The 21,784-nt window shown below is 31.0% G+C and overlaps 2 protein-coding genes and 1 long non-coding RNA gene across 3 annotated transcripts in view; 2 read left to right on the top strand and 1 right to left on the bottom strand.

The window, feature by feature from the left end:
• The first annotated feature begins 4,828 nt into the window (after positions 1 to 4,828).
• Positions 4,829 to 5,227, top strand: LOC113389687. Its single transcript, XM_026626706.1, has one exon. It carries the CDS (start codon positions 4,829 to 4,831, stop codon positions 5,225 to 5,227), a length of 399 nt encoding a protein of 132 aa, XP_026482491.1.
• Positions 5,228 to 6,275: 1,048 nt separating this feature from the next.
• Positions 6,276 to 6,665, top strand: LOC113389675. Its single transcript, XM_026626695.1, has one exon. The coding sequence runs from the start codon at positions 6,276 to 6,278 to the stop codon at positions 6,663 to 6,665; it is 390 nt and encodes a 129-aa protein (XP_026482480.1).
• Positions 6,666 to 21,194: 14,529 nt separating this feature from the next.
• LOC113363939 overlaps positions 21,195 to 21,784 on the bottom strand; it is a 750-nt gene continuing 160 nt past the window's right edge. The window contains exons 1-3 of the long non-coding RNA XR_003365990.1: positions 21,763 to 21,784; positions 21,603 to 21,704; positions 21,195 to 21,514 (exon numbers count right to left, since the gene is read on the bottom strand). The exon at positions 21,763 to 21,784 is cut by the window's right edge and continues 160 nt beyond it. This is a non-coding gene — a long non-coding RNA (uncharacterized LOC113363939). The remainder of the gene's footprint in view (positions 21,515 to 21,602; positions 21,705 to 21,762) is intronic.

Below are 21,784 nucleotides of genomic sequence, written 5' to 3'. Positions count from 1 at the left end.
AGACTAGGACGCTACCAGCACCTATAGCGTTTGGCACAACATTTTGGAATCGCTGGCATAAGGAATACATTTCGGAGTTGCAAAGTAGGACAAAATGCAAAGGCCGTGGAAACCAATCATTAAAAGTCGGAACCATGGTACTTCTCAGAGAAGATAATGTACCTCCACTGAATTGGCAATTAGGTCCCATTATCGAGGTGCATCCAGGACTAGATAAGGAAGTGCGTGTAGTAACAGTGAAAGTTCAAAATAACGTTTTCAAAAGAGCTGCCATTAAGGTTTGTGCTTTACCCATTGATAATGAACAAAAACATGTGAATTAATAATCTAAGTGAAGTGTACAAAATAATAGAACAAAACAATTTTATGACAAACAATTTAATACAATTTAATAACTTTCAATTAGCGACATGAGTTAGTGAAGTTTAAATTAGTTACTTTGTTTCACTTTCTTAGTTACTTTTTTAATTACTTATATTATTAGGCTTATAATTAATGTATCTTTAGTTTCGAAATAATATTAGTATTATTTCAAGGTGCCCGCCATGTTAAGAATTCATAAAATATATTATTACGAGTCCCAATAGTGTAACATGAACTATTTTTTGTAAGGGTCGTCTGTTACGCTAGAGTGTCGCCGGACTATGATGCAGGTGGTCTAAATGTCATTCACAGTTCAAGTGCTAAATGCATTTGTAATATAAGATATTTTTTTATTTTGATGTTAGTTATATGTCTGGACTGTCTATATCGGCGTCGGTAATTTTATTTATGGGTCTGCAAATGCCTTCAGATAATTTCAAGGAATCATCCTTCTCAGATATATTAAGTCCAAGAAATCATCCCCCGTATATGTACAAATTAATGTAACGCGCCTCTTACGGGCGGGGTTAATATTGTTAATCATAATTTGTAATCATTTTTATTTAGTACAAGTTTAGAGCTCAGTTTAGAAACACCAAATATCTGATGCCATTATATTCACTATATTTCTTCTTTAATAAATATATTAATATCAAACGTCGCATTTTATTTAAATAATCACCGATCACACCAAGAGTTTAAATATAGAACAAATTTAACACTAAACATACCATAACGGGTCAAATGACCCATTTTGAACTTTTGCATTGAAAATGCACGTCTAATTTCATTGCGTTTGCACATTTGACTCCATGACTTTTATTAAGTAATTAAAGTACAGTTATAAACAATTTTTTTTTCTTGTTTTGTTTTGTTTATTCTGAGTAATCCTTCTTGTATACCGATATCTACCACAATGGGTCATTTGACCCGGAGAGAATTTTTTGGTTTATGAGATTGTCGAGTCATATTTGTAGTCAGTAAGTTGCACATTCTTCTAAACACTGTTGCGTAAAGTAGTTCATCGAAAATAGCTCAGAATAATTTCAAGAAAATATCAAATTTTAGTTTGAAAATAGCTTTTTATTGTTAGAAAAAGTGGCAGAAATTGAAAATCTTGGTAAGTACCTAGCTTATATTTTATTTTGATAGCTATAGTAAAATACAGGTTATTTTTTATTATTCGGTCAACTAAAAGAGAATTACCACTAATTACGAAGCAAAAAAAAGATGATATGGAACAATTTTCATCGAAAATTTTTACAACAGATAATTGCATTCTTACAATCTGTAAAAGTAAGCCAACAAACAAAGTACTTTTACTTAGTTCTAAACATAAATTCGTTAAATTGGAAAACAATGGTAAACGTTTACCTGAAACTGTTTTATATTACAATAAAACCAAATTTGGTGTAGACATGACCGATCAAATGGCGAGAAAATTTACTACAAAATCGAAGTCTTGCAGATGGCCTTTCCAAGTTTTTTCAATATCCTTGATTAGAGCTGGCATAAATGCCTGGATTTTGTACAAGCAAACGACAGGAAAAAATATCTCGCGGCTTTTTTACTCAAGCTAGCAGAAGAACTTGGTGCCGATTTTCGAGAAGTCCGTGAACAACCAAAATAAGAACAAATACGAAAGTATCGTTGTCTAAGTCTACTACAGATGCTTATAAACGTATGAGATGTCAAACAGAATACTGTAAAAAAAATAAAACCAACAAAGTTTGCTCTAAATGTAAAAAATATGTTTGCGGAAAATGTACAATTATGAATACAACTATGAATTAATTTTTTTATTTTTGCTTCTGTAATAGAAATACTCAACATACCATTTTGTTTAATTATAATAAATTTAATTTTTGTTTTTATTTTCTTCCTAACATCCATATTTCATACATTCAAGCATGAAACATAGAGTCGGGTCATTTGACCCGCTATGGTAGAATTAGGTATATATTAAGTCTTGGTATGATTAGTGTTAAAGGTGTAGCGGTTAGAATAAGTAAATCGATAAACACCAGTTAGACGTCGAAGTAATTTTTTAAGCTTCGCGCCTTAACATGCCGTCTGACATACGTAAAGGTTAATGAATTTTATATCAGATGAAAAAAATTTTAGAGATTCTATGAATGTATTAGGAGGTCCTTTGGATTTTAAAGAGTCATTTATATTAATCCACAGTTGTAATAATTCAAATTTGATTGATTATATTAATAAGTGTTACATGTACTATGCTGCAGTCATTTCACAAATAGACTGTTATTATATCATGCAAAATAAATGCAAAGAGATCAATTATTATGTGTTAGATAGAAATGTAGGGTTTAACACTAAACATACCATAACGGGCCAAATGACCCCATTTTGAACTTTGCATTGAAAATGCACGTATAATTTCATTGCGTTTGCACATTTGACTCCATGACTTTTTTTAAGTAATTAAAGTACAGTTATAAACAATTTTTTTTCTTTTTTGTTTTGTTTATTCTGAGTAATCCTTCTTGTATACCGATATCTACCACAATGGGTCATTTGACCCGGAGAGAATTTTTTGGTTTATGAGATTGTCGAGTCATATTTGTAGTCAGTAAGTTGCACATTCTTCTAAACACTGTTGCGTAAAGTAGTTAGTTCATCGAAAATAGCTTAGAATAATTTCAAGAAAATATCAAATTTTAGATTGAAAATAGCTTTTTATTGTTAGAAAAAGTGGCAGAAATTGAAAATCTTGGTAAGTACCTAGCTTATATTTTATTTTGATAGCTATAGTAAAAACAGGTTTATTTTTATTATTCGGTCAACTAAAAGAGAATTACCACTAATTGCGAAGAAAAAAAAAATGATATGGAACAATTTTCATCGAAATTTTTACAACAGATAATTGTGCACTCTTACAATCTGTAAAAGTAAGCCAACAAACAAAGTACTTTTACTTAGTTCTAAACATAAATTCGTTAAATTGGAAAACAATGGTAAACGTTTACCTGAAACTGTTTTATATTACAATAAAACCAAATTTGGTGTAGACATGACCGATCAAATGGCGAGAAAATTTACTACAAAATCGAAGTCTTGCAGATGGCCTTTCCAAGTTTTTTCAATATCCTTGATTAGAGCTGGCATAAATGCCTGGATTTTGTACAAGCAAACGACAGGAAAAAATATCTCGCGGCTTTTTTACTCAAGCTAGCAGAAGAACTTGGTGCCGATTTTCGAGAAGTCCGTGAACAACCAAAATAAGAAACAAATACGAAAGTATCGTTGTCTAAGTCTACTACAGATGCTTATAAACGTATGAGATGTCAAACAGAATACTGTAAAAAAAATAAAACCAACAAAGTTTGCTCTAAATGTAAAAAATATGTTTGCGGAAAATGTACAATTATGAATACAACTATGAATTAATTTTTTTTATTTTTGCTTCTGTAATAGAAATACTCAACATACCATTTTGTTTAATTATAATAAATTTAATTTTTGTTTTTATTTTCTTCCTAACATCCATATTTCATACATTCAAGCATGAAACATAGAGTCAGGTCATTTGACCCGCTATGGTAGAATTAGGTATATATTAAGTCTTGGTATGATTAGTGTTAAAGGTGTAGCGGTTAGAATAAGTAAATCGATAACACCCAGTTAGACGTCGAAGTAATTTTTTAAGCTTCGCGCCTTAACATGCCGTCTGACATACGTAAAGGTTAATGAATTTTATATCAGATGAAAAAAATTTTTAGAGATTCTATGAATGTATTAGGAGGTCCTTTGGATTTTAAAGAGTCATTTATATTAATCCACAGTTGTAATAATTCAAATTTGATTGATTATATTAATAAGTGTTACATGTACTATGCTGCAGTCATTTCACAAATAGACTGTTATTATATCATGCAAAATAAATGCAAAGAGATCAATTATTTATGTGTTAGATAGAAAATGTAGGGTTTAACACTAAACATACCATAACGGGCCAAATGACCCATTTTGAACTTTTGCATTGAAAATGCACGTATAATTTCATTGCGTTTGCACATTTGACATTATGACTTTTTTTTAAGTAATTAAACTACAGTTAATCAAAAGTTTCTTGTTTTGTTTTGTTTATTCTGAGTAATCCTTCTTGTATACCGATATCTACCACAATGGGTCATTTGACCCAAAGAGAATTTTTTGGTTTATGAGATTGTCGAGTCATATTTGTAGTCAGTCAGTTGCACATTCTTCTAAACACTGTTGCGTAAAGTAGATCAACGAAAATAGCTTAGAATAATTTCAAGAAAATATCAACTTTTAGATTGAAAATAGCTTTTTATTGTTAGAAAAAGTGGCAGAAATTGAATGTCTTGGTAAGTACCTAGCTTATATTTTATTTTGATAGCTATAGTAAAACAGGTTATTTTTTATTATTCGGTCAACTAAAAGAGAATTACCACTAATTGCGAAGCAAAAGAAAAATGATATGGAACAATTTCCATCGAAATTTTTTACAACAGATAATTGTACTCTTACAATCTATAAAAGTAAGCCAACAAACAAAGTACTTTTACTTAGTTCTAAACATAAATTCGTTAAAGTAGAAAACAATGATAAACGTTTACCTGAAACTGTTTCATATTACAATAAAACCAAATTTGGTGTAGACATGACCGATCAAATGGCGAGCAAATTTTCTACAAAATCCAAGTCTTGCAGATGGCCTCTCCAAGTTTTCTTCATTATCTTTGATTTAGCTGGCATAAATGCCTGGATTTTGTACAAGCAAACGACAGAAGCAAATATCTCGCGACAAGATTTTTTACTCAAGCTAGCAGAAAAACTTGGAGCCGATTTTCGACAAGTTCGTGAGCAACCAAAATAAAAAACAAACACGAAAGTATCGTTGCCTAAGTCTACTACAGATGCTTATAAATGTATGAGATGTCAAATAGGATACTGTAAAGAAAATAAAAACCAACAAAATTTGCTCTAAATGTAAAAACTATGTTTGCGGAAAATGTTCAATTATGAATACAACTATGAATTAAATTTTTTTATTTTTGCTTCTGTAATAGAAATGCTCAACATAATATTTTGTTTAATTATAATAAATTTAATTTTTATTTTTATTTTCTTCCTAACATCCATATTTCATACATTCAAGCATGAAACATAGAGTCGGTTCATTTGACCCGCTATGGTAAAATTAGGTATATATAAAGTCTTGCTACGATTAGTGTTAAAAGTATTTGCTCATATTGTGTGTATTTTAGGTAGCAAGTATCATAATATACAAACAAATTTACTCAATTTGAAAACTATAACTCAATATTAGAAAAATCAATCTTGATCGAAATTGGTTTGAAAAAAAACAGATGAGTCTGCATGCTGTCGAGACCTTTTATAAAATAGTCGATTTGTGAAGTATTTCACAATAGACGGGCAGCGTATTTTTACGCATTAAATAGATTAACTTTAAAAAGCGTGTCAAATTACTTTTATCGGATCGGTTTGCATAAGATATTGAAAGTACAAGCTGGTATTTTTTTCTATATTCAATTGGTTTTGTATTTGAAAGACTTTCAGAATAAAGATAAGGACAAAAAACAATAATTAAGTTTGATCCTCAAGTCTCTTTTCATGCAATCCACTCGCAATTTTTTCTTTGTAGATAATTATGCAGAAGTTACAACAATAGGGTGTTCAATATATATTATATAAAATATATTATAATACAGTTTTAGTCAGATTTATATGGTTCAACATCTCTTTTTAAATTATTTGCAATAATAAAATAATAGCATCGAATAGCGATAGTAAAGTTTACGCCGATAATTTATCATAAATTAGAAGTGATTGTGATATGATTGATTTTGAAAGTGAATGTGAAAGATGAATTTTTTCATCCAAGAAGACGTAGAGTTTTACTTATGCCCAGTGATTCTGAAAATAGTGACAATAAAGAAGTGGAGTGGTCAGATATTGACAATCCTCCAATTATTGAACCATATTTAGGTCAAAGTGGTGTTTTTAAACCAAATAATCCACAAAGTGTAATCAAAGTGGTTCAGCTATTTTTGGGGAATGATTTGTTTGACTATATGGCCGAAGAAAGTAACCGTTATCGTTCACAAAATATTGATCGGTTTAAAAACAGTGCAAGTTCTTTGAAATGGAAAGACGTATCTGCAGTAGAATTGATGTTAGGATTACTATTGCTTATGGGCAAAATTCGTAAAAAGAATAGGAATGAATACTGGTCCACAAGCAGAAACCCAATTTTTATCCAAGTGATGAAAAAAGATGGTTACATATGGTAATGGCACTTCTCTAATATCAAATAATACTAATGAAAGGGATTGCCTGAATAAAATAGGTCCCAACAGTATCTTATTTCGAAACAAAATTTCAACAAGTATACAAGCCAAATTTTTCAATTCTTAAATGCAAATCCAAAAAAAAAGTTTAAAACCTTTCTGCAGGATGGGGCCAAATTATAGATAAGTAAAAATGTTGAACACTCATGATCCCGGACCCAGTACATCTTATAGAAGATAATAATTTTCCAAAGAGGTTATTGGATGCCAGTAAGCATAACATTGTGAAAATAACGAATGGCAAGAAAAGACATCACCAAAATAATGCCTGTTTATGCCACCCATAAAAAAAAAGTTTATGTCCCAGTTATGTAATGTACCTCTTCATAAGTGAGAATGTTTCCAGAAAGATTAGTATGAGCAATAATTTATATACTATAGAGAATAATCTGACTAAAATTTGGAATTGCCACCGAGACTTGAAAGAGAAAAGGGTATAGGCGCGTTCCTATACAGGATCAGCCCCACGTACACCAAAGGTCTTTTAAAAAAAACTCCGATATAACAATTTTCAATTCCCAACTCACTTGGCCGATATATCATTGAAAATGTATGAAAGTGTTTCCATTTTTCCAACTCACTCTTAGGCATTTCAAAAACTGTATGGTTTTATCCAAAGTGGTCGTTCCAATGACATTTGTAACATATAAAGCAAAACAATTATTTATTCGAAAAGAAATTTTTTTTTTCTACCAGTGTGGCTCCTTCAACTACTTTTTAATTAGCATCATTCGAAAGCCTGTAATTTTTTTCTGGTATTTAAAATTTCAATTGAATCTAGGAACTTATGTTCCTAGTAATTTTGCTATAGCGCATGCATTGACAAATTCTGTATATGAAAATACCTAATAAAAAAACTAGGTACATTCATTTATGCTCTCTTCTCATGAAGACATGTTATTCGTTTGGAATTTGTTACCACTAAATCTTCACTAACATACCAAGAACAACTTTATCATAATAATCTGAAAAAACCTCTACCCTTTATATATAGGTAGGTAGCAAACCTCTACCCTTTATGTATGTATGCATCTACATATATTATAAAAAATAATGCCAATCCATTGAATTTAATCAAACCCTAATCTAATGGACCAAGAGCCAGTAAACCTTTTGAATAACGGTGTTCCTGTGTGGTTGAAAATTTTTGTACAGGTGATTCTTAACTTGCTAAGTACGGAAACGACGGTCTGGCAGGTTTTAGCCCTGCACATCATGGTCGTCCAGGCGCTTGAAAGTGTAAAAAACACCCGAAAATTAAACTTGTTCCTGTAAGGTTCAAATTTTTATACGATGTAATTTACTCATCGAGAAATTTGAAAATCAATCTGCCAGACCATTTCGACCTGCACAAGTACCTGCCAGACGAGCCGGAAAGTGAGCAAAAAATGCCCCAAAATAAACTTTGTCCTGTAAAGCTGAAATTTACATATGTGTTTATCTAAGCAAATCTAAAAAGGTCTGTGCAATGGCCAGACCATTCTGGCTAGCATAAGCCCATGCCAGACGAGGGCAAAAATGCTATGGCGGGAGGGCGAGTAATAGGCGTTGCGTGAAAACTTATTACATATCTTTAAACCATATTATGAGAAATTGCAAATTATGGTCAAAATAAATTTAATTAGTCACAATAAAATATATATTATCATGATTAATCATCATTATCAGATATATGGCGAATTAATACTTCATCGTCATAAGATTCGGAATTTCTGACTTATCGTCTATAAAAAAAAAACAAATTTAAATATATTAATGATATAATAAGATATAAAATATTACAAATTTAAAAATTTTAACATTACCGCCTATGTGTTGATCAGCTTCGTTTGCATCCTCCTCAGCAATACGAAAAGGATGTTGTGATATTATTTCAAAAATTGAAGAAGGAACGGTATCTCCCACAAACCAATTGAAATCAAATATTTTTCCCATCAATATCCAGACAGTATTTTGAGGTTTAAGAATTGTTGGTACTTTTAAATGACTATTTGAAAACTACATCTACTCATACAGCATGTGCTGCCGTTAAAATAGACATTATTTTTTCGAAATATTACCAAATGTTTTTGGTATATTTTTCATTGAATGCAGTAAATAAAATCCATTGAAAACAACAGCATCATACCAAATTGTTTCGTTATCAGTTATGTTTGCTTTTAAGACTTCAATAATTGCTGATTTCGCGGTTTTATAAATAGTTCCATCTGCGTGGCAAAGTGACATTAAAACTATCATAACATAATATCTTTCGAACAGTTTTTGATTTTTTAAAATCGATTCGGTAGTATGAGCTTAAATGTGGACGAAAAGTTCAACACATTTTTCCAAATTACAATGAAACGGCAGATCGTCGCACAAAACTGACAAACGAGATAATCGAGGTACATCAAATGGCTTTTGAATTTCTGAAATGGGTTCAGGCGTTTTTGAGCAAACGTCGATACAAGGTCTAATTTTGACAAATGCCAAAAAAAAGCGAAATTAATATTTGCAAATTTTGATGAATTTTTAAATCGGTCCAGCCGTTTATGAGAAAACGTCGATTTACTTACGGAAAAAAATCTGTTCACACATACATACCCTTTTTCCAAATTTGGTCTCATTCGATTCAGAATGGCTTGAAACGTCGAGAAAACAAATTAACGAATCGGATTTTTTGATGAAAACAAACTTCTTCGGAAAGCTGACAATTGTAATGGGATGTGATGTTTTTTCAAGATCAATATTATATTGGATTTATCGCGCTAATAGGCGACCAACCAAATAACGTTGGTCACGAATTTCGTGAATTTTATTATTAGCTTTAATAGGTTTCTTTTTTTTTCTGAAGAAGAATATCATAATTTTACCTGAGAAATTTTTCTTCAAATCTGTTACCCTCCGTTGAACATTCAGAAATAAATGTTTCTTGAATTCCAATTTTCACCTATTTTCAGAAAATTCAATAGATACTCAATAGAAGCCTGAATTGAAGTATTAATTCATAATAATGTATATTTTATTGTCACTAAATAAATTTATTTTGACCATAATTTGTAATTTCTCATAATATAGTTTGAATATATGCTATAAGTTTTCACGCAACGCCTATTACTCGCCCTCCCGCCATAGCATTTTTGCCCTCGTCTGGCAGGGGCTTATGCTAACCAGAATGGTCTGGCAATTGCACAGAACTTTTTAAAATTGCTTAGATAAACACATATGTAAATTTCAGCTTTACAGGACAAAGTTTATTTTGGGGTATTTTTTGCTCACTTTCCGGCTCGTCTGGCAGGTACTTGTGCAGGTCGAAATGGTCTGGCAGATTGATTTTCGAACTTTGCAAAGAGTAAAATACATCGTATAAAAATTTGAACCTTACAGGAACAAGTTTAATTTTCGCGTGTTTTTTACACTTTCAAACGCCTGGACGACCATGATGTGCAGGGCTAAAACCTGCCAGACCGTCGTTTCCATACTTTGCACGTTAAGAATCACATGTACAAAAATTTTCAGCCTTACAGGAACACCGTTATTCAAAAGGTTCACTGGCTCTCAGTCTATTATTATTACAGCACAAGACAAACTTGTCAAAGGTCTCACATTAACACTTCCTTCTTCATTCAATGCTTCAGATGGACTGGATTATTCAACCAATTGCTATCAAATATTAGAGAATTAGAAAATAAAATTTTTATAAATTACTTAATAACATTTCTAAGGAACTTTTTTGCGTTATTGTACAGACACCGCGGGTACTAGCTCAGTTTTTCTCTAATCTTGAATATGAAGTTCCACATAGATTTAAATGTAATTTTGGATACCAGAAAAAAAATGTACCAGTACAAAAAGTAGTCAGAAAAAGCCACACTGGTCGAAAATAAAAAATAAATATATTCACTTCTTCATACGCTGATAAATATTTCTTTACATTATTTGTTTAAATATCATACAACAAAGCAGTTTGAATAGAACTATATCAACCATTTTTCAATATTTTTCATAGTTCCGCCAAAAAGTGAGATTGAAAAAGTGTCTTTTCATATTTTCGATATATGGCCATATGATGAGCTAGGGAATTGAAAATTGGTATACAGGATTTTATCAAAAAAAACATGAAATCACATAAAAATCTTCTGTATGGAAATTCTGTAAAATCTGTAGAAAACACAACCATACTCTTTATATGATCTTCGACAATACAAAAAACCATACAAAAATTTCATGTTGAATCAGATAAATTTTGAAGGAACTACCACAATTTGTGTGGGTTTGACTATAGTTAACAAATTACGATGGGGCCCACATTTGAAAAATCTGGTAAGAAAGTGTGAAGATGCATTAAATATCTTGAGAGTATTAAATCACATGATGTATGGCGCTGACGTAAAGGTCGCAATCAGGATCTATAAACAGCTTATATTATCTAAACTCGATTATGGCCGCTTCATTTATGGGGATGCAAGTAAAAATTTACTGCGCAAGTTGGATGCCCTGCAAAATAAGGCTGTAAGATATTTCCTGGGTATTTTGCGTTCAACGCCCATTATCGCCTTACATGTGGAAACACACATAATGCCTCTGCATTTAAGGAGGAAACTGTTAGCAACGAAATTCGTTATTGACAGAATAAAGTCCAATAACGTAGAAGTGATACAAAAAATTAGTAGTGCTAACAACTGTCAGAGCAGACAATATGGGCAAAATAAGAAGAAAGCTATACTTATGTCGGTGTTCTCAGAAACTGAATACAAATATAAGCCAAACTGAATATAAATGTAAGCAAACCAAAGCAACAAAATTCTACTTCGACCAAGAAATCACGACTAGAAACCTTAAACATATCATACAGATGGAATTTTGTAATACATATTCCAGTCCAATTGATTGGGTGTATAGGTTAGAAATTGAAGATAAAATTAAAAACACGTTCGAGGACTTCGAGATTTTCTTCACAAATGGTTCAAAAGGATCTGAGGGCGTAGGTGCTTGCATCTATCATCGGAACACTAACTTATATTCTAAATATAAGTTAGATATAAATGTATCGATTTATGCAGCTGAAATGTACGCCATCAACAAATGTATTCGAAGCATCGCCTCCCTTGGCTTAGAGAAAGCCGTTGTATTCAGTGATAGCCGATCATCTTTAGAGAGCCTGCTATCTATAGGCATTGACCCAAGTTTTTTAGTGTTAGATACTCTTAAGCATATACATAACATACTCTCGAAAAAAATATCTGTTTACTTAATTTGGATCAAAAGTCATATTGGAGTCACAGGGAATGAGGCTGCTGACAAAGGAGATGGAATATCCCACCGAAATATCAAAAACCTCTTTAAGGCAAAGATATATAAGGAGTGGCAATTGGAATTCCAAGAGTCAAGTCATGAAAAAGGACAATTTTATGCAGCTGTACAAGAACGAATTCCCGTAAGACCATGGTACAACAATTTTACGAGGTGTCGTCATTTTTACTGCATTTTTAATCGTCTGAGAACCAATCACACCTTTACGCGTTACCACTTGAATAGGATCGGAATTAACATCAATCCGTACTGTCTTTTCCTTGGCAAAGCTGATAACGCAGATGCCAATCACCTAATTATGGAATGTAGACATATGGAGTAAAAAAGAGAAAAACTATGGAATAAATTAATAAAACTGAAGATCCCACTTCCCACAAATCTGAGACTGATGTTGGCAGACATTGCAACGTATGATGCTATATACGAGTATATATGTGAAACTAGATTAATGGTATAGAGATTCAACATAGTATAATTAAAATTAGGTGTAAATGTGTGCAGGTGTGTGTTTGTATATATATATATATATATATATATATATATATATATTTTGAAATATGTGAGTTTGGTGTTGATATATATTTTTATGAGTTATTTAGAATCGGGCAATAACACCAAGTAAAGAAAAAAAAACTAAAGTAGTTTTTAAATACTTATTTATCCATACGTTTCGGTCTTCATCGAGACCGTCATTCAGTGGAAAAAGAATTAATTATACAAAAATACACTACACTATTACACTGTGATAAACCAGGCTATTAATAATTGGAACATTTAAACTAATTAATTTTTTAGACAATTTTTGCTTACATTCTAGTGTGTACAAATTGACTAACGTCTAAAAACTGAATGAAGTCATTCAGTTTTTAGACGTTAGTCAATTTGTACACACTAGAATATAAGCAAAAATTGTCTAAAAAATATAATAATAGCCAATATGTCAAAGTGCTACGTACCAGAGTGTAATAATACCAAAAAAAATGTCAAAATGCATGTATTACCTGCAAGAAATGACAAGGTACATAAAAAAATAATAAAATAACCGAACATTGGCCACAATTAAATATCATTTCTAATGTTATAGTTGTTTGCTATTTGGTTGCACAGAAGCAAAAATCCTGATTTAGGAAATTTAACTCCTTTACGTGTGCGACGCACACTTTGCTGGTATATGCAAAAGGAACTCGACAGGCGCATCATTGAAAATTAATGCTTTGCCTACAATAAATATGCCAGGTTTGTTTCTCAATATGATATAACAACAACTGTGTAACAATATTTTTACTATATATTGTTTCATTATTTAGGTTTCAGCGGTGATCCTTACTCAGAGCGCAACTGTCTTCTGGATAGTGACACATACCGTAATACATTTAATATATAACCGTAAATTGAATTATAATGAGTTTACTTAAATATCTTTATTATGTAGAACTAGGTGTTTCAGTCCGCAGGAGTAAGGAAATGTCAAAAACATTTTTGAAGGTTTCGGATATTGCATGCGTCAATGAAATGAGCACCAAAGTAATTCACTTATCATTACATTAGTTATCATCTATTTATATTATTCTAATATAAAATTTCATTGTAGCTTCCTTGGACTCTACAGTAGACACAAGGAATGTTTGGATCGTCTCACAATGCATGCGTTAATTATATGGAGGCAAAGTAATTCATTTTTATCATCAACTAGCCGGCCCGACAGACTCCGTTCTGTCAAAAAAAATTGTAATGTGGCGGTGTTTTTTCTATTCTTTGCAAAAAATTATCCTGAACAGAACCGTCACCCTGGTAATAATTCGGTGTGAATTAAGAATAATTAAATAAAACACTATAAGCATTTAAAAAGTAAGTAATTTTAATAATGTAAATCATAATTCAAAAATCAGTTCAATTTTCATTGTAGTGCTTTGTGATAAACGGTTTTTTTGAAGTAAAACTTCTTTAGGCGCGATATGGGTGTAAAAATTTCTCTAGGCGCGACACGGGTGTAAATCCGTACAAATGCAACGAAAACGCCAACGTGAAGTTGAACACTACGACGCTGTAAGCGCTGATGTCGCGAGTCGCGATCCACTCTCGTCATGTCATGCGTAAGTCGAACGCTAAACCCTATATGAACTTGCATTAATTGAATCACGTTTTTTTACAAAAGAAGAGGTTACTGTATTATGTCCTCATGGAATAAGACTTTTCTTAGAGAATAAATGTGTCATGGAATATAATAAATTTATACTGAATCTCGTTGAAGACAAAATAATATCTACTGCCACGGATATTTATGTAGGTTGCCATGCGACAGATCAACAATCATACATTCGTCAGCAGTTTCACAAAAATCGGTTATTGATACCGGGGGTTTGCCGAATGAAATATTTTTAGTTCTGAATAAATTTTACATAATAACAACTAATATTGATGTAAGTGATGGCTTAGCTAATGGTTGTGTAGGAAAATTAGTGTACATAGAACGTGGCGATAATGATGAACTTCTACGTTTATGGTTTGAATTTCCTGGTAAGATAGGTAACAAAATTAGGAAGAAAGCTGCACATCATATTCAAACTCTTAATATCAGTAGGACAGCTGTGCCGATTCTCAGGAGATCTTATTATTATTGAAGTTATGTGATTATTAATAGATGATTTTTAAAATTCAAATATTATGTTTTTTTATTTTTATCTTAATTGCCTACTCATACAATATTAAAAGTTTTACTTCAATCGCGTGTGATCCTTACGCGCACTCTTTTTTTTTGTTTGATTACCTGGCGCATAGACAAACAAATCTGATGGTTTTCCAATACGGGAACAAACAACATACAATTTTCCATGTGAGAAACATGGGTTTTCTAAATTAATACCACAAACACTTAATGATACCATAAACGCACTGGAAACGCATTGGGATGCATGGTGCGAGAACATCTTCTGCTTTATACTATCCTTTGAATATAGTTGGTCGATATTTCGCAACATTATAATTGCCGATCCAACCTTTAATTGAAGATTGTGAGGTGACAATCCTAGCAAATCCAGCGAGTTTAAAAACTCCGGTGGATCGTCTTGGTTAGTTGCCGAATCAACTGATTCGCCTGTAATTTGTTCTTGAATTTTGAAATTTAATTAATTTACATCAATGTTTTTGGCTGCCAATATAGCTTGATTAAGAGAAAGATATTTCTATGTTTATATAAATATATTCAAAATTAGATTATCAAAAACTACATAAAATGTCATGACATAGATGATTGTTTTTTTTTACAAATTGCGTTGCCTACTCGATTAAAGAAGAAAAGGGCTGTTTTTAGGGTTTTCCCGGCAATTATTCGTTTTTTCTCGCCGTAACAACCATCCTTGGACTTCAACGAACATTTAAAAAAAAGAATTGGCCAAATTGGTCCAGGCGTTGTTGAGTTATGCGCTTACCAACACATTTTGCGATCCATTTTTATATATAAGATTAAGATTTTATCTATTTGTTTTGTTCTTATATGAAATTTTATTGTAGCTGCATGTTTGAATCATTCATAATGCATGCGTGTAATTCACTTATCATTTCATAAGCTTTAATCTATTTGTATTGTTCTTATATTAAATTTCATTGTAGCTTCCTTGGACTCTACGGTAGTAGAGACACAAGGAATGTTTGGATCGTCTTACAATGCATGTGTTGATGATATGGACAGGCAAAGTAATTTACTTATCATTACATAAGCTTTAATCTATTTGTATTATTCTAAAATAACATTTTATTGTAGCTTCTTTGGACTCTACAATAGTAGAGACACAAGGAATGTTTGAGCCGTCTTGTAGCAAGAAAGTCAAAACTAAAGGTCCGTCCCTGAAAGGTTTATTATTTAAAATTTTTCATACTAAAATTTATGTCCGTAGCAAATGATTCTAGATATTTTTGTTTCAGCAGAGGTTCTTAACTCAAGATATAAGCATTGCAGAGATCAGGGACCAGAGATGCAAAAAACAAAATTTATACCGTGTAACAAATGTGTTGAAGAAAGGAAGTAAGGAGAATATATATACAAAAAAACATTGAGGCAGAAGTTACAAGAAAGTCTCAAATGTGCTGAAAAATTTGCTTATCTCCCAGCAACATTAAATAAGAGGGCTCGTAATTTTATATAAGTCAACTAAGAGAACATACAAAAAAGCCAAAATAAAGAAAATTTACGCTTAACGATAAAATTCTTGCTTGAACTCTGTATAAATAAAAAAAGAAAAATATTTGTTTTGCCTGCTCCTCAAACATTGAGAAAGTTTCTCTCAGCAATTCCTTTGTATAGTGGTATTAATGAGACCCTTTTCCAAACATTGGGTTCAGCTATGGCACAGAAAAAATATGTGACTAGCAAAAACTGTATTCTAATGTTTGATGAAATATTATTATCATCCGCAATATTTTACAACAGTAAAAAGGATCATATTGTTGGTTTTCGGGAACTGGCAAATGGTAGGAAAAGTTTATTTGCTGATCATTCTCTTGTTTTTTTAGTTAAAGGCATAAAACATCGCTGGGTGCAGCCAGTTGCATTTTACTTCTCTGATGGGGGTGTGAACAGCATTCATTTAGAATGTATTATTGTGGATGTCATTAGAAAACTATTGAGTATTGGTCTAAATGTTATTGCAACAGTTTGTGATCAGTTTGCTGGTAATTGCAAAGCTATAAATATGCTTCTTAAAAATACTGAACTGTATAAAACACGAAATCTTGAATGGAATAGGCTTATACTTGAAATAGATGACTAGGATCATTTCATACAGACACTATGCACTACAGACAATATTAAACTAAAACTATTAGAAACACTAGAAAAGTATGTTCTTCATGAATTTAGTTTCAGTTGGACTAAGCATAATTTAAAAGCCATTTTTTCCAAATCTCTTGTAATATTTTTTATTAAAAATTGGTGCAACAGTGTTAATCGACCTCTCACGGGAAGATATGTCAATTCTAATGAACAAGATAAAAAGAAAATCTATGGATAAATATAATAAAACACTGAAGTCTAGAAGAGCTTTCTTGCGACAAAAAAGCCCTTATGTTTAATTTTTTTATTTGCTTTTGTCAATTTTTTTACAACTCTTATTCGATCGAAAAACATTCTTTTCCAGTATCTTTCAGGATAGTCAGTTTATATTAAGTCTATATGAAATGTTACTTATACTCATTTTTCTGTTATCTGTCGAGATTATATGTATAAGCTTTGATTCAATTTCAAGATCATTCATTCTTATGGTGGTAAATTACTATAAAAAGTGTTTCTATCAAATTCATATGTTGTTTTTATTTTTATTTATTGTTGAATATTTCATCCGCATTGACTTCCACAAGCCATGCAATTTTTTGTATGTTACATTTTAATTTATGTTGATTAATTGGGGGACTGGTGATACTATCAAATCAAATAGTTGATACTTGAACTGTACGCAATGTTCATATTTTTTGTGATTGTTTAATGAATGTGGTTTTATTTATAAATTTATAGTAATACATAATGAGGTTGTTAAATGGTTTAGCAAATGTGGAAATTGTAAATAAGTTGCTACTTCGTGGAGTATATTTTGCTATACAGTTTATTTCCGTTTATTATTGGTGATAATACATTTAACAGATGTCGAGAAGTATATAGATCATGAATTGTACAATAATTTACTGGATAACAGCAAAATAGTTTTCAAATGACATCCCCATATAGTAACTCATTTTAGTTGATATGCTTTTCAGATGCAAGTAATTTTGGTTTTATTCTTTAATTAAATTGGCAAATGTGTTTGCATATAACTTTCTTGAATTTTTGTCAGTTACTGTTTTTTATTTATTTATTATACGCCAATCGGCTATATACAGTTAATTATATTGTAATGTAACAATGTTAAACAAATGTTATGAGAACATAATGATTACTTTTTCTTTGTAATAATGATAATAATGATATTTCGTTCAACATTTTAAAGCAGATTAACACAATGTGCAGAAAAGGTTTTCAGATAGAGACTATACATAGATTCAATGTAACTTAATCATTATTTGATTGAGCACCAAAATAAATATAAACAAAGTTAATTTACAAGAATACCTTAGGCATAAATTTTATTCCTTATTTTTGAATATGTTCCTCTTCTTCTATTACAGTATAAATTTAAGACCTTGTTGAATTGTTGTTGCTAGGATTTTAAGTTAACTTTTGAGCGCATGAAGAGAGATCTAGTAACTTCTATCTCTTGTTTGGTTTTTATTAGTGATGTGCCGACTCGAAAAATTCCCGATTCGAATGATTCGAATCAGAAAAAAACCACTCGAATCAAGTATATATATGGACAAAAAAAATCATGAATGTATTAATTTAGTAAAAGTGATCCAAATTTATAATCAAAATTGTCAGTTTAACCAATATAACCGACAAAGTAGAAATTGTAAACATAAATCACTATCAAAAAGTATATTCTGAAAATTATTAAAAATGATGTAATTTTGAGGACGGCTAAAACATATCTTCAAATTAATTTACAATAATAGATTACCAAACAATTGTGCATCACTAAAGCATATAAAATAATATTTGGAATCATGGGTCGATTGTTTATTTTACTATGTAATCAGTAAAGGATCGCATCTAAACTGAGAGCTGAAAGTTAATTTCATTAATGTGAATTTGCCATTACTTACATAATCAGAAGTTAACATATTATTTACTGACTTTCTGGTGTTTAGTAATTGTTTCAAAAGAGAATTATATTGAAAGATTCCCGAAACTCGTTTCATAATTTCGAGTGGTTTATTCTGATAACATTTAAAATCTAAAACACTTAATTATTATCAAAATTGGGTATTGATATTTCACGAATAAAATCGCTCTCAGCGCTCCGTAAAATAAATAAACACGCAAGAACGACGACGCATTGTATCGCCCATACGGTTAACTCATATCGCTCGAACGGCTTGAAGTCGGGATGATTCGAATCAGAATTGAAGTCGGAATAACTCGTAACGCCGCTTGATTCGGTTTGGCTCATGAAGTCGGAACAACTCATAACGCCGCTTGATTCGAGTTGGCTCAGATGAAGTCGGAACAACTCATATCGCCGCTTGATTCGAGTTGGCTCATATAAAGTCGGAACAACTCATATCGCCGCTTGATTCGGTTTGAGTCATGAAGTCGGAATAACTCATATCGCCGCTTGATTCGGTTTGAGTCATATGAAGTCGGATGATATAGTTAGTCGATGAATGCGGTTAAAGTCACACAAAGACGATTGGAGGTGGCTGATACATTTAAGCATATTAAAGTCGGGTGGCTCGCATGATTTAATTCATTATTTATTTTTTATATTTATGATATTTATTTTTTATATTATTATAATATGGAATTAAATTAAAACATTTTTTTATATTTATATTTATGAAAAATTTGTGTTAATACATATTTTATCACAGTAAATATTTCGCGGCTTGATGCGAGTTGATTCGAATCAAGTAAAATCTGATTCGAATCAAGTCGTTAAAGGCTTGATTCGAATGATTCGAATCACTTGATTCGACTTGGCACATCACTAGTTTTTATTATTTGGATCCATTCTCAATGCTTTTATTATATGGCATAGATAATGTCTAAATTATATTTATATTTTCTAGAAATCAAGAAAAATATATATATATAACTTAGACAGTTTTTTGGCATGAACTGCTAGGGCAGTTGTGTGAGCTGAGTTAAACTCGATCTCAAATCAGGGAAGAATGTTGTGTGATATCGTCTATTGCCATTTCATTCTGCAGTGCCCCAAGTGGGGTCAAATCATTTCTTGTCTAGCCTGCCTCGGAACACGAGTGCTTACATAAAATATTCTATTTGTTAATTATTTTTTTATTTTTTATTTTTTATAAAAAAGAAGTTACTGACATTTGGTGCTTGTTTAGAATTATTAATTTTTAAAAGCTGTATTAATATGTGAAAGTGATAGTCTAAGAAATTCAAAGCCACTGACGATGACGTAGAATTTTACGTCGAAACGTATGGAAAAATAAAGATGTTTTAAACAAATCTTTACCTTACTTATTTTTTACTTGATGTTACGCCTATATATATATATATATATATATATATATATATATATATATATATATAATATATATAAATTTAGTGTCACACCTCACATCTGCGATGGACGCCTAAAATACTGAACCAATTTAAAATTGGTTTTGATCACCGTGTACATATGGATCCCATTTAGGACATAGGATATATTAAAAATCTCAATTAATAGCCGAAATTTTATATTATTTAATTAAAAAACATTTTGACATTTCACCATAGTATGAGTTCTGTCGAGAGTCTACCACTCTAGACAAAGACGATAGAGTAACGAACATAGATAAATAAACATAAATAGATCGCTATCTCGGGCCATTTGACGTTACACTCATTTTAATTTTCGAATAGATCACTACATGGCAGCACATGTACATACAGTATGTAAATTAACCCCTGGTATTACTTCTACATTTGTACATAAAATCAATACAGCCCAAAAATCTGAAAAAAAAAAATTATTTGAAATAAGAACAAAACATACGAAATACAAAATATATTTTCAAATATATCACAGACATATTTTTGAAGAATTATAAACTAAACAGAAATAACTGACTACTATTAATTAAAGTATATTACAGACATATTTTTAAAGTACTTATTCTATTAATATTCTAGAAATAACTTATTCATATTAATTACTTAATGACTAATAATAATATATTAAAAACTTAAAAACTAAGAAGTAAAAAGCGCAGGAGGAGTATTGATGATGTAATGACAAATTTAGAAGGAATGCAAGTAATGCAATAATTTAAAAGGATAAAAAGAACAGCACATTTTTAAAAAAGAATGAATACTTTCCAAACAAAATAATCCTAAAAACAAAACATATATATATTGATATCCAAATTGAGATAAAACTAAATTCCTAGGATTAAAATTCATTTACGAGACATTCTTGTTTATTATCTCTCCATTTAATAGTTATTTTGCTATCTAATCAATCATTAATAAAGTTATATTTGACGAAATCTTTGAATAGTTTCTGTATAAGTGTTTTTAAACGTAAGTAACCAAAACCCTGAACTACTTTGAATTTATACCAATTGTAGCTCAAATCTATCTATCGTTTTAATCCAGTTTTTATTGCAAGGAGGTTTAGTTAAAACTATAACTAAACCCTTGCGCTTTATAAACTGTCTGGTCTTTGAGTATGCTCTCTTAATTGAGACATTATCAAAATTCTTGCCCTTACATTTTAAGTTTCCGGAATATTTGAAAACTTCTCAGAACATTGTATACTCTGTTGGAATTTATCCTTTAAATTATTGCATTGCATTTTAATCCCAAAACAAAATTTGATGTATCATACATCTTCTGGGTGTTAAGGCACTCCTACGCCTTATCATTGCATTCTGCGGCAATTTGCAGCTACCATCAAGGACTTCTATTGAATATATTGTTATATCATATTAATTGAAGATATTTTAATTATCATATTAAATATTTTTGCTGCAATTAGTATGAAAAAATACCTTTTCGGAAAACTGGTGTCAGAATAGGTGACTTTTAACCTGCACTTCACAATCTTAGAGGTGCTGCAAAAATCTTTTTCAAGGTGTTTAGGCTTCCATCTCCTAAGAACATAAGATTCATTTATTAATATTTTTTTGCAAATGTTAGAGTTATAATTACTTGGCTTTGTCCTTGGAGTAGC

Source organism: Ctenocephalides felis, unplaced genomic scaffold (assembly GCF_003426905.1).
Source record: "Ctenocephalides felis isolate EL2017-DRISC unplaced genomic scaffold, ASM342690v1 CF-g0.4_SCAFFOLD_00845, whole genome shotgun sequence".
In the NCBI taxonomy this organism is placed as follows: Eukaryota; Metazoa; Arthropoda; class Insecta; order Siphonaptera; family Pulicidae; genus Ctenocephalides; species Ctenocephalides felis.
This window is presented reverse-complemented; position numbering and strand designations above follow the sequence as displayed.